Source organism: Desmodus rotundus, chromosome 4, assembly GCF_022682495.2.
Source record: "Desmodus rotundus isolate HL8 chromosome 4, HLdesRot8A.1, whole genome shotgun sequence".
In the NCBI taxonomy this organism is placed as follows: Eukaryota; Metazoa; Chordata; class Mammalia; order Chiroptera; family Phyllostomidae; genus Desmodus; species Desmodus rotundus.
Genome location: NC_071390.1, coordinates 52163608 through 52176139, shown reverse-complemented (window position 1 = coordinate 52176139; position 12532 = coordinate 52163608). Strand labels below are relative to the sequence as shown.

General features: G+C 36.3%; 1 protein-coding gene across 9 annotated transcripts in view; it reads left to right on the top strand.

The window, feature by feature from the left end:
• USP54 (ubiquitin specific peptidase 54) overlaps positions 1–12532 on the top strand; it is a 141625-nt gene that overhangs the window by 70233 nt on the left and 58860 nt on the right. For all 9 annotated transcript variants that reach the window (XM_045196157.2, XM_045196158.2, XM_045196160.3 and 6 more), the window contains exons 2-3: positions 2927–3775; positions 10341–10433. In XM_045196157.2, coding sequence (XP_045052092.2) covers positions 3629–3775; positions 10341–10433 — 240 coding nt within the window. In that variant the 5' untranslated portion in view covers positions 2927–3628. The remainder of the gene's footprint in view (positions 1–2926; positions 3776–10340; positions 10434–12532) is intronic.

Here is a 12532-nt window from a genome sequence, read left to right as displayed (position 1 = left end):
TTCAAATGTTTCTCCAATCATGTAGCTAAATTGTGCTGACATGTCATTTATTCTATGAGGCCTATTGTTCTTTTTTTTTTTTTTTTTTTTACAATTAGAAGACTTATTTCTGGTACCTTATAACTTTCTGCTATCCTGAGGTCCCCAAACCAAAATTTGCTTTTCTTCTTTTAGGCATAGCAGTTCACCCATTAAGAGAACTCATTCATTGCATGTTTTGAAAACGTGGTAGTACTGTCATGTGCCTTTTGCATTAAATTTCAGCCACTGTGTGAAATAGGTATTGTGCCATCATTTTACAGACCCAGAAAACAAAGTTCAGGGCACCTAAGTAGTTTGGAATTTTACAAATTAGCACAATGAGGAAATCGAACCCACATCTTCTAACTCCAAGTCTAGTCCTAGTCCTATTTGTATAATATCACAATTATTCCAAATTACTTACTCCATACAACAACTTGACATTTTATTGCATTTTGAGATCTCCTTTTCATAGAAATGTATTTTAAGTTTTACTCCATTTTATTTTGTCATCATATCTGTACTTTTTTATAGCTGTCCTTTTTTAAAATTCGAGATTGCCTATGTCATCTAGCATGATATCGTTATCAGCTTAGTAATTTTATTATGATTTTGTATTGAATCACTGATATTGCATATAGTACAAGTAATTTTTACATAATTTTAAATTCTTTTAAATTTTATTCAGTTTAAAAATATAACTTAAAACTGAGAGAGGTTGTAAGAATTATACAAAGAATTCCCATATACCCTTTAGCCAGCCTTACCTATTGTTAACATTTTGCTATATTGATTTGCTTTACTATTTTCTCTTTCTCTCTCTTCATATATACATATAAACACATATACCCCATATGTATGTATATTCGTAAATTTTTTTCTTCTGAGCCATTTGTGAGTTATAGACATTATACTCTTTTACCCCTAAATACTTCAGTATTGCTTAAGAAATTCTTATTCTTTTAAATAGGTTGTTAGAGCCATGTGGGTAGAACTCTTAATTTATTTTCTCATATATCTTTAGTAGATGACATTGGAAAAGAATTATGTTGTTTGGTGCTAGACCTGTAACTTAAGTGAAATATTTTGTCAATCACTATTTCTTTGGACCACTTGTTATTGTCTCTCTTGGCTTTGTGCTTTTTGGCTCTCACCTCTAGTTTCTGACACACCTAGAGCAAGTGTCAGAGTTTATTGCCTTACCCTACATAATACTGCCATTCAGAGCCTGAGAATCTTTTTTTTTTCTGCCCCTACCTTTTTTCCCTTTGCTCCCTAAACTCAGGGGTGTGTACACAGGGCAGGCTGAGTTTCAGTAAGCTCCTGATGTGGTCACTGGAAACCCCACCTGCCTGCCAAGTCCTTTTGGCTGTAAGCAAAGTGGAGGCTAGGTACTTGTCATTCCTTTACAGCAGTGGAGCTGAAGGAATGCTGCTCGGCTTGTTGGAAGTTGCTTAGCGGCCTAAAGCGGGGTGTGTGTGAGGGTGTGTGTAGAGTTGAGGGTCTTGTGTGGGAGACCTGAAATCCTTCCTGGTGCCATGCAGTATTTAATTGAGTACCTTCTTATAACTGGCACCGTGATAGGAGCTTTTGAAATAGTATAATAAAATACATAATTAAATGCAGTATTATAGGCAAACAATTCTAGCTCTGCCACTTACCAGCTTTGATTTGGGCAGGTTAATGTCTTTAAGCCTCACTTTGCTTTCTGTAGTATGAAACTATTAATTTCTACATGATAGGGCTGTTGTAATGATTGAATAAAGACTTAATATTTCATTTCATACAGGTATATTTAGGATTTATGACTGACACCATATAAAACAGAATAATATGGCTCTATAGTGTATAATCAAATACTTAAATTTTGACATGTAAATTATAAATAGTCTGGGAATTTAGAGAAGAGAAAGAACAGTCTTATGCAACCATTTAATGTTCCTGTGCCTCAATTTTTCTAATGGACACGCTGTGGAAATGCTAAGTGATATCCCAGAGAATGATTAAGATATTATAGCAGTTTTGCTTTTTCAGGTGATCTGCACGATGGTGGGAAGGAAGGGAGAAGCTTGGGGAACTGTTAGAAACCAAATTTGACATTCCTAATTTTTTCCTTATGTGGGCATGGCAGTCTTATAGGAAAATTTGAAGCTGGAGATTAGAAGCATTACCTTCCAAGGAAGTGGCTTGCTTTGGTGTTTCTCCCTGTTGTCTCACTGGCACTTTGTTAGTTGAGAATTAATATTGGTCAATGGATGGCCTCTGATTGTGAGCTCCTCGGATATAATCTGAGGATTAAGTGATTTGTAGCCCAAATTATCTCTCATCTTCTGGCAAAAATATAACAAACAAATGGGGCTAAAGAAGATTTAGTTCTCTTGAACTAGTGTTAAGGGCGTGGTTTACTTATGGGAGTGTTTCTCTGGGATGGGACATCTTTCCTCAGAACAGAGTCCAGACTGGTAGCTTGGCCCTCTTACCTTTAAATAGGCTTTTATAGCCATGAATATGTAAACTACCTTATGATATTTTTTACTTAACATATCCAAAAGAAACTGTTTTAATTTCTCATTTGGTGTGTACTTACTTGGTGATTTTTTTGTTAGCCTGGTTTTAGAAGTTTGTATTTCATTTTTATTTTTGTCTAGATCAACTCTCTTCTCCTTCTAGAAAATTTCAGAGAAGTTTCCCATGAAAGGAAAGCTGCTCATACCTTTTCTTTCCCCCCCTCTTTGGTTTCTTGTTTTTGTTGTTGTTAGGTTTTTTTTTCTTGGCATTGTTTGCCAAGGTTTCAAGTTTATAGTGAGAGGTGAGGCAACGTTGATCTTGGCAGAACAGCACAAAGCCAGGAGAGTCATTAAGTGACGCAAGTTTTTGATTTTTTTTTTTTTTCCTTCTGTTAAAGCTCTCTGGCACAGCTGGCTATTCAAGTCACAGAGGAAGAGAGAAGAGACTTGCTGAAGTTCTGGGTGGAATGATAGAAGATGTTTGGAGAATTATAAAAAACAGCAGCAGCAACAGCAAATACCCCGTATAATTCAAACAAGCTTCTTTGCTTTGTGGAATCTATGTCAGTGGCTTAGAACTTGAATTTTTACTTCAGGGAATGATGGGACAAGGCAATAAAAGGCGGCGAGGAGGGTTGCATTGGATTCTTGCTTATCTGTCTGCCTCTCCTTCCAGTTGGAAAAATCTTCAATCCACAAGAAGCGTTATTAACAAGCCGAAGGAACACATCCTACCCTGATCCTGGATACTGTTGGAGTTGAGGATTTCAGCCACTTCACCAGGATTTTTTGAAAGCAGTTCAAGAAAAATAGAAGGAAATAATACTCAAGGATTTCTCTGTTTGTATTCGTTCTGTGCCATGTTAAATTTTGGGCATTGTTTGGAGCAAGTGGAGGACAGCTCTGTCATGTGGATCTAAGAGGATACCCGCATTCCTTGAGCTACGTATATGATGTTTGGGAGGTTGTAGACTCAAATCTTTCAACATATATTAATTAAATTCTGGATTCTCTTTCTATTAAGGACTTCAGCAGACAAAAACTCCCTCTCCAAGAGATACAAAACCTCCTCTGTGTTTTCAGGCTAAATGTGAACAATAATGTCTTGGAAGAAAAATTATTTTTCAGGGGGCCGTGGTAGTGTCCAAGGGATGTTTGCACCTCGAAGCTCAACCTCTATAGCCCCCAGCAAAGGCCTCAGCAATGAGCCAGGACAAAACAGTTGCTTCCTCAATAGTGCCTTGCAGGTAAGGGCAGTTTCTTTCTTTTTGGTGAACTTTGACTTTTAGTTGCCGGTGCTGTATTTCTGCTAACTCTTTTAAATATAATACTTGACATTCTCTGCTTGAGGTCAGCAACCTGAGATCATTTTTGGGCTTATCTGTGTGATCTTAGGCAAGTCAGTTTTATCTCTTTGAGTTTCAATTACCTACCTCATTGGTAAAAAAGGGGATTAATATGATAGTGAAATAATAACTGTAACTACTACTATGAACCCTACTAAAGTATGATATCATCATGTACCTACTAAAGAGGAGGTACATGATGATCTTACTGCTTGTTTATTGACTTTTTTTCCTGAACAGTCTCTTTTGTTTTCTTTTTTCCCCTTTTGACACCAAGGTGTCTTATCCTAGTTGTTTTTCTCTAGTACAGAAAGCAAAATTCTTTCCACAAGTCAAAGAGTTTATAGTCTCATAGTATTATTCTTTTCTCATAATATTCAAGCTTTAAAATTTTTTTATTGATTTTTAGGAGAGAGAGGAAGGGCAAGGGGTAGAGATAGAAGGGAAGAGGAGAGAGAAACATCCATTTGTTGTTCCATTTATTTATGCATTCATTGATTGATTCTTGTATATGCTCTTACCAGAGATTGAACCTGCAACTTTAGCAAATTGGGATGATGCTCTAACTAACTGAGCTACCTGGCCAGGGCTTATTATTCAGACTTCTAGCACACCCCCCACATATGGAGTCCAATCTCTGTCTACTTCTTCATCTCTTTCCTCTGAATTCACATATTGTAGCTCATTATTGGTGTCTGGTCAGATATGCTTGAGTAGAACTAGTGGAAAGTAAATTTTCCTGAGGTGATTATCTATTCTACTTTAGATTTTCCCTTTTGGTGGTGGTCTCAGAATCCCAAAGCTTTCCATCTGTCTGCCCGATCTGCCTAGCAGGCCCATAGAGTGTTAGGTTCATACCCCTTGGTCTAACTTTCAAGTAATCCCTTTCCTCTCTTTTATGATTTTACTTTTACATAAAAGTAAATGAAATTTGCCACCCAAGATAATTATGCTTTGGTTAAATATTAGTTTATACCTCAAATTTAATGAGAAAATAAGTTGCTAATGAGAGAAGAAAAGACAATGATATAAAAAGCATTGGATTTCGGAATTAGGAGGCCTGGATTCTACTTTTTGACTTTCTGTACATTACTCTTGTGACCTTGTACAGGTAATAGTATTTCAATTTTCTCATTCATAATGTAAGAATCGAATCAAGTATATTTATGTAATTAAAATTTCATGTGTTCACTGTTCAAATTTTTATTTGAAAGCATTAAAACATCCTATAGAAAAAGTTTAAGTACTTCACTAATTACTACCGCAAATTTCATTCAATTGGGTGAGGTTGGTTAGGATTTTTTCCCCAGGTAATACAAATTAGGTTTTTGAGTGATTTCGCATAAACTAACAATACTTTTGTAATGTAGAAGCAGGCAAAGAGGGTGTTGATATATGTGTTTGCCTCCTTCCATTGAAACAATATGTATGAGTTTCTAATTTCCAGTGCTTATATGGAACACATACTATATACACACATGCATATTTCTATATCCATACTTACGGATTGTGTCATTGATGGTTTTGCAGTGTGTACTATAATCATGTTACAAGTAGAAAACAGTTGTTTCTATGAGCTAATATTCTAACTTGTGATATGAAAGCTGTGCTCACCACAGATGTGTCAAACCCATTACATTTGTTTAAAAAGCTATTACTTATTTGGGAGAATAGTGTGATTCTTTTCTTTTTCTTTTTTCTTTTCTATTTAGCTTAATGCAATGTAGAGATGTTTTTACTTTTAAAAATTTCTTTATTAAAAATTTTTGCTTGTTTTAAAGATTTTATTTATTTATTTATTTTTAGAGAGAGGGGAAGGGAGGAAGACAGAGAGGGAGAGAAACATCAATGTGTGCCTGCCTCTAGCGTGGCCCACAACCCAGGCATGTGCCCTGACTGGGAATCGAACCAGTGACCCTTTGGTCTGCAGGCTGGCACTCAATCCACTGAGCCACAACAGCCAGGGCAAAATTTTTCCTTTTTATTGAATTTGTTAGAGTGATACTGGTTAACAAAATTATATAGATTTCACAACACATAGGTGCACAATTCTACAACACATCATCTATACACTGTATTGTGTTCACTACCCCAAGTCATGTCTCTATCACCATTTATCCTCTTTACACCCTCCACCTTCCTCCACCTCTCTCCATTTCCCCCCTGCAGTCTGTGTCCATGAGTTTTTTCCTCCCTTTTTTTTTTTTTGCTTAATCCCTCTACTTCTCCTAGCAACCCCCACCCCACCCGCCACAGCTCTCAATCTGCTCTCTATTTATGAGTCTGTCACTATTTTGCTTGTTAGTTCATTTTGTTCGTTAGATTCCACATACAAGTGAAATCATACGGTATTTGTTTTTTTCTGACTGGCTTATTTCACTTAGCATAATGCTGTCTAGGTCCATCCATGCTGTTGCAAAGGGTAAGCTTTCCTTTTTATGGCTGAATAGTACTCCATTTTGCAAATGTACCACAGCTTTCTTTTATCCACTCATCTACTGATGGACACTTGGGCTGCTTCCAAATCTTGGCTATTGTAAATAATACTGTAGTAAACACAGGGGTGCACATATTCTTTTGAACTAGTAGTTTGGGTTCCTTTGGATACATACCCAGAAGTGGAATTGCTGGGTCATAAGGCAGTTTAAAAATTTTTTTTTTTAGCCTCAACTGATGACATGCTTATTGATTTTAGAGAGAGGGGAAGGGAGGGAGAAAGGAAGAGAGAAACACTGATGGAAGAGAGAAACATCAATTGGTTGCCTCAGTTGCCCCTGTCCCTGCCCTGACTGGGATCAAACCTGCAACCCAGGCATGTTCCCTTGACTGGGAATCGAACCCATAACTTTCCAGTTTACAGGACAGTGCTCAACCAACTGAGCCACACCAGCCAGGGCCATTTTTGATTTTTTGAGGTAACTCCATACTGCTTTCCACAATGGCTACCCCAATCTGCATACTCTCCAACAAGGTCACGAGGGTTCCATTTTTTCTGCATCCTTGCCAAGACTTGTTGTTTGTTGATTTATTGATGATAGCCATTCTGACAGGTGTGAGGTGATATGTCATTGTGGTTTTAATTTGCATTTCTCTGATGATTAGTGACATTGAGCATCTTTTCATAGGTCTACTGGGTCATCTGTGTGTCCTCTTTGGAGAAGAGTCTATTCAGGTCCTTTACCCATTTTTTAATTGGACTGTTTACTTTTTGGTGCTGAGTTTTATAAGTTCTTTATAAATTTTGGATATTAACTCCTTATCAGATGTTATCATTGATGAATACATTCTCCCATTCAGTGGGTTTTCTTTTCATTTTGTTAATGGTTTTTAGTTTGATGTAGTCCTATTTTTTTTTTCATTGTTTCTCTTGCCTGAGGGGATATATCAGAAAAAATATTGCAACAAAAAATGTCTGAGGTTTTACTACCTGTTTTCTTCTAGGATTTTTATGGTTTGGAGTCTAACATTTAAGTCTTTAATCCATCTTGAGTTTATTCTTACGAATTGTGTAACAAGGTGGTCTAATTTCATTCTTTTGCACATATCTGTCCAGTTTTTCCAGCATCATTTATTGAGTAGATTGTCTTTATCCCATTGTATGTTCTTGCCTCCTTTGTCTAAATATTAATTGACCATACAGGTGTGGGTTTACTTCTGGGCTCTCTATTCTGTTTCATTGATCTATATGTCTTTTTATGCCAGTACCATGCTGTTTTGATTACTATGGAGTTCTAGTATAGTTTGGTATCAGGTAGCGTGATTCCTCCAACTTTGTGCTTCTTTCTCAAGATTACTGTGGCTATTTGGGGTCTTTTGTGGTTCCATATATTTTGAGAATATTTGTTCTAGTTCTATGAAATACTACTACTATTGGTATCTTGATAGGAATTCGTCGAATCTATAGATTCCTTTGAGTAGTATGGACATTTTAATGATGTTAATTCTTTCTGTCCATGAACATGGTATATGCTTCTACTTATTTGTATATTCTTCAATTCTTTCTTCAGTGTGTTATAATTTTCTGAGTACAGGTCTTATACATCCTTGGTTAGATTTATTTCTAGTTATTTTGTTTTGTTTTTTTGATGCAATTGTAAATGGGATTGTTTTCTTAGTTTCCCTTTCTGATAGTTCATTATTGGTATACAAAAATGCAACGGATTTCTAGATATTTATTATTTATCCTGCTACTTAACTGAATTAATTTATCAGTTCCAGTGGTTTTTTGGTGGAATCTGTAGGGTTCTCTATAGTATAGTAGTATAGTATAGTTCTCTATACTATATAGTATAGTAGTAGTATAGTATAGTATAGTTCTCTATACTATATAGTATAGTATCATGTCATCTACAAATAAGAACAGTTTTACTTTTTCCTGTCCAATTTAGATGCCTTTTATTTCTTTTTCTTGTCTGATTGTTATGGCTAGGACTTCCAGTACTATGTTGAATAAGAGTGGTAAAAGTGGACATCCCTGTCTTATTCCTGATCTTATGGGAAATAATTGTAGTTTTTGCCCATTGAGTATGATGTTAATAACCCATACTCCAGTTTAATCATGAGAAAACACCAATTTTCTATAGTGGGACATTCTATGAAATACTTAATTAATATTCTTCAAAATTGTCATAAACATTAAAAACAAGGAAATTTTGCCCAGTCTGGTGTAGCTGAGTGGATTGAGTGTGGGCTGTGAACCAAAGGGTCCGCTGGTTCAATTCCCAGTTAGGGCGCATGCCTGGGTTGCAGGCCAGGTCCCCAGTAGGGGGCATGCAAGAGGCACCCACACATTGATATATCTCTTCCTCTTTTTCTCCTTCCCTTCCCCTCTCTCTAAAAAATAAATAAATAAAATCTTTTAAAAAATAATAAAAACAAAGAAATTTTGAGAAACTGTCACAACCAAGAGGAGTCTAAGGAAACCTGGCAAGTAAATGGTCATGGCTGGTGTGGCTCAGTGGATTGAGCACTGGTCTGTGAACCAAAAGGTCGTGGTTCAATTCCCCATCAAGGCACATGCCTAGGTGGTGGGCCAGGTCCCCAGTTGGGGGTGTGTGAGAAGCAACTAATTGATGTTTCTCTCGCACATCAATGTTTGTCTCCCTCTCTTTCTCCCTCCCTTTTCCTCTCTCTAGAGATAAAAATAAAATAAAATCTTTAGAGAAATGACTATACAGGAATGGAAAAAGACACTAGGTAAAAACTAAAGAAATCTGAATAAACTATGCACTTCAGTTAAAAAAGAAATGGCATAGCATGTTTCAAAGAACTTTAGCAATGTATACTTTGAGACAACTAAATAAGAAACTCCAGAGGTGTTCTATAATCTGGGGCTCCAGAAGTGTAGTACCTTTTCATTTATGGTGCCATTTAAATGTTTTCCAGGCAAGAGGAGCTTCCTAAGGTATTACGCTATCTATGTATTATACCATTTCTTTTTTAACTAAAGTCCATAGTTTATTCAGATTTCTTGTACTGTTTACCTAGTGTCTTTTTCCATCCCTAGATCTCATTTACGCTTCTTGTTTCTATAGGCTCCTCTTGGTTATGATAGCTTTTCAAAATTTCCTTGTTTTTGATGATCTTGACAATTTTGAGGAGTACTAGTCAAGTATTTAATAGGATGTTCCACTATTGGAACTTGTCTAATGGTTTCCTCATGATTAAACTGGGGTTATGAGTTTTTAAGAGGAAGACCATAAAAGTGAAGTGCCAGTTTTATCATTTCATATCAAGGTTACATACTATGAACATGATTTATCATTGTTGATATTGCCTTTATTTTTTATTTTTATTTTTTAAAGATTGTATTTATTTATTTTTAGATAGAGGGGAGGGGAAGGAGAAAGAGAGGGAGAGAAACATCAATGTGTGGTTGCCTCTTGCACACCCCCTACTGGGACCTGGCCTGCAACCCAGGCATATGCCCTGGCTGGGAATCAAACCTGCGACCCTTAGGTTCATAGGCCAGCACTCAGTCCACTGAACTACACCAGCCGGCGCTCGCCTTTATTTTTAATTCGTTGACTTAAGGAGGTTATAACTCCCTCCAAAAATTGAGAAATCTAACAAAGACAAAATTCCACATTATCATTCAAGCTTCTAAATAAGTTTTTTAAACTATTCTTGCTTTTTGGTGGACCATTAAAATAGACCCTTATCCTGCAGCTATTAACCCATAAATTTTTTCTTTAGGATCACATTTGATGTTATGTCATATGACATTTTCTCTTTGTGACCTTCCTTTATGTTCAAATTCTGGAAATTATTCTTTTCCAGAATACGGTCGTCTCTCCTCCTTGTTAGATACCTCCTCACCATTTTGGACATTTAATGTACTAGAATGAGCTTTTCTCTTGGGAATAAAGATATGTTCTGCAATCATTACCTATGTTTGCTTGAACCCTTGAATTTAAAATTAAATAGTGGCTTTTTATAGAGTAATGCATTTTCCATTTTTTGCCAGGTTTTATGGCACTTGGACATCTTCCGACGTAGCTTCAGGCAGCTTACAACTCACAAATGCATGGGAGATTCCTGCATCTTTTGTGCTCTTAAGGTAAGTACTTCACATTTGTTTCTCACTACCATTAGGTTGTCAGTGATTGATATTGAGGTTTTACATTAATTAAGGTGATGCTAAAGAATTCATTACTGAATTATCTGCTTGTGGTTTAGTGCAAAGGATGAATATGATTAGTTTTTTTGATGCTTTTGCCTGCACAGCTTTATTTAAGGCAGGGGTGTCAAACTCATTTTCACTGGAGACCACATCAGCCTCGCGATTGCCTTCAAAGGGCCTAATGTAATTTCAACTCCTTAACAGTTAAGGAGTAGTTACATTTATACCTAAAATTATTTCGGCCCTTTGAAGGCAACCGTGAGGCTGCTGTGGCCCCCGGTGAAAATGAGTTTGACACCCCTGATTTAAGGTGATAGGATACTATTCAAATGTGCTTATTAGACTTTGAATATTTAACTGAAAATCTAATTCTAAATTTCCATTTTGAAACCATAAACAACCCAAGTGTTCTTAATGGAATTAACTATTATTTATTAAAGCTAAATTTATCAACAAATTCTTCCTATTAAGAAAAGCCAGTATTAGGCCTTGGCCAGTGTAGCTCAGTTGGTTGGAGTATTGTCCCATAAACTGAAGAGAAACCAGTATTAAAATTTTCTTATTCTGTCATGTTTCCCATTATCTCATTTATAGATTCTTTATACCAGTATTCTACCCCACCATCTGAGTCCAAGTTTTTCAATTTTGAATAAAATGAAACTAGGGATTCATTTAGAGACAAAGAAAATAGGATAAAGTGAAAGATTTCTGACTTGGAGATTTTAGGTATGCTGCTAAAAAAGGAGGATATAAGATATATAAGGGGCTGAGTTGCCATTACTTTGTTTCTTTTCTATCATGTAGCTTCTCTGTGTTTTCTTGGTCTAGACATATACATTACCTTGTTTGTGGTTGGATGCATCTGCTTGAGTTCTGAGTAAGCTTCCAGAGCCATTTTTCAGTCTCCCTGAAGTCTGAATTCTTGGTTTGTCACAGGGATGCTTGGATGTGATGATTATATGTTTAGTTGCTTTTACATCTCAGAGTAGGAATTGTGACCAAAAAAATTCAGGAGAATTTCCCAGTAACATTGGTTATTTGCAACAACTCACTCAAAATGATTTTTTGACCAGCATGAGTTTTAAATTTTAAGTCCATGATGGATGTCTTTAAAGAGAAATAACTGAGTCTTTTAAACTTTTTGTTACTTGGGTCACAAACATCTTTTTTCTCCACCCTTTGTTTGGGACCATTGTAACTTTTAGAAAAATAAAGCATATAAATTATTGGTTAACTAGGAGTTTAACTATGAAATTTTAATAAAACCAGATTTTTTATAAATTATAAAATTTCTTACTATGCCCATTCAGACATAGTCTATCCAAAAGAGCATGTGGCTTGATTTTCTGAAAGGTACATTGACATTAAATATCTAATTTTAGATAAACAAGAAATACAGTGGTCCTTTTGTGAGCAAGTCAACGGGAAGTCCAGTTCATGGCATTAAAACCAAAACATGAAGGCAAGATGGTTGCTGTAGATTTGAATTCTGAAGAACTCCCTGGTAGAAGAATCTCCTGAAACTAGAAATTCTTATCTGTACCAGGAAGGGATAATATGAACTTACATGACCCCCCGACATACCTGTCATTAGTCAAGACTGTGCCATATTCTTCATTGACCCTGGTGGGAATTGGGAGAACTGGCTGTCACAATCTTATGATGTTTCATTTTCCAGAGGGACAAATTATTATGCTGATATAAATCAATATGATTATATAAGCCAGAGAGATGAAGAAAACCAACCACCAGACTTTCTGAGATACTTTCTGAGATACCCAAGGACAGAAAGGAAGTTGTTTTCAACCTGTAGGGGCTGAGGGTATATATCGGGAGTCTTTCAGTTCACAGGCCAGTGCTCAATCCACTGAGCCACACCAGCCAGGGCTATTGGGAGTCGTTCAGAGAAGCAGTTGCTTGTGATAGATAGGTAAATGATTTTCGGGGATCAAAGGCTATATTTTGGGTTTTCATTACTCTGAGGATCTATTGGCATTCTGATATGTTCCTCATTATACTAGTGCCTTATCTATTCA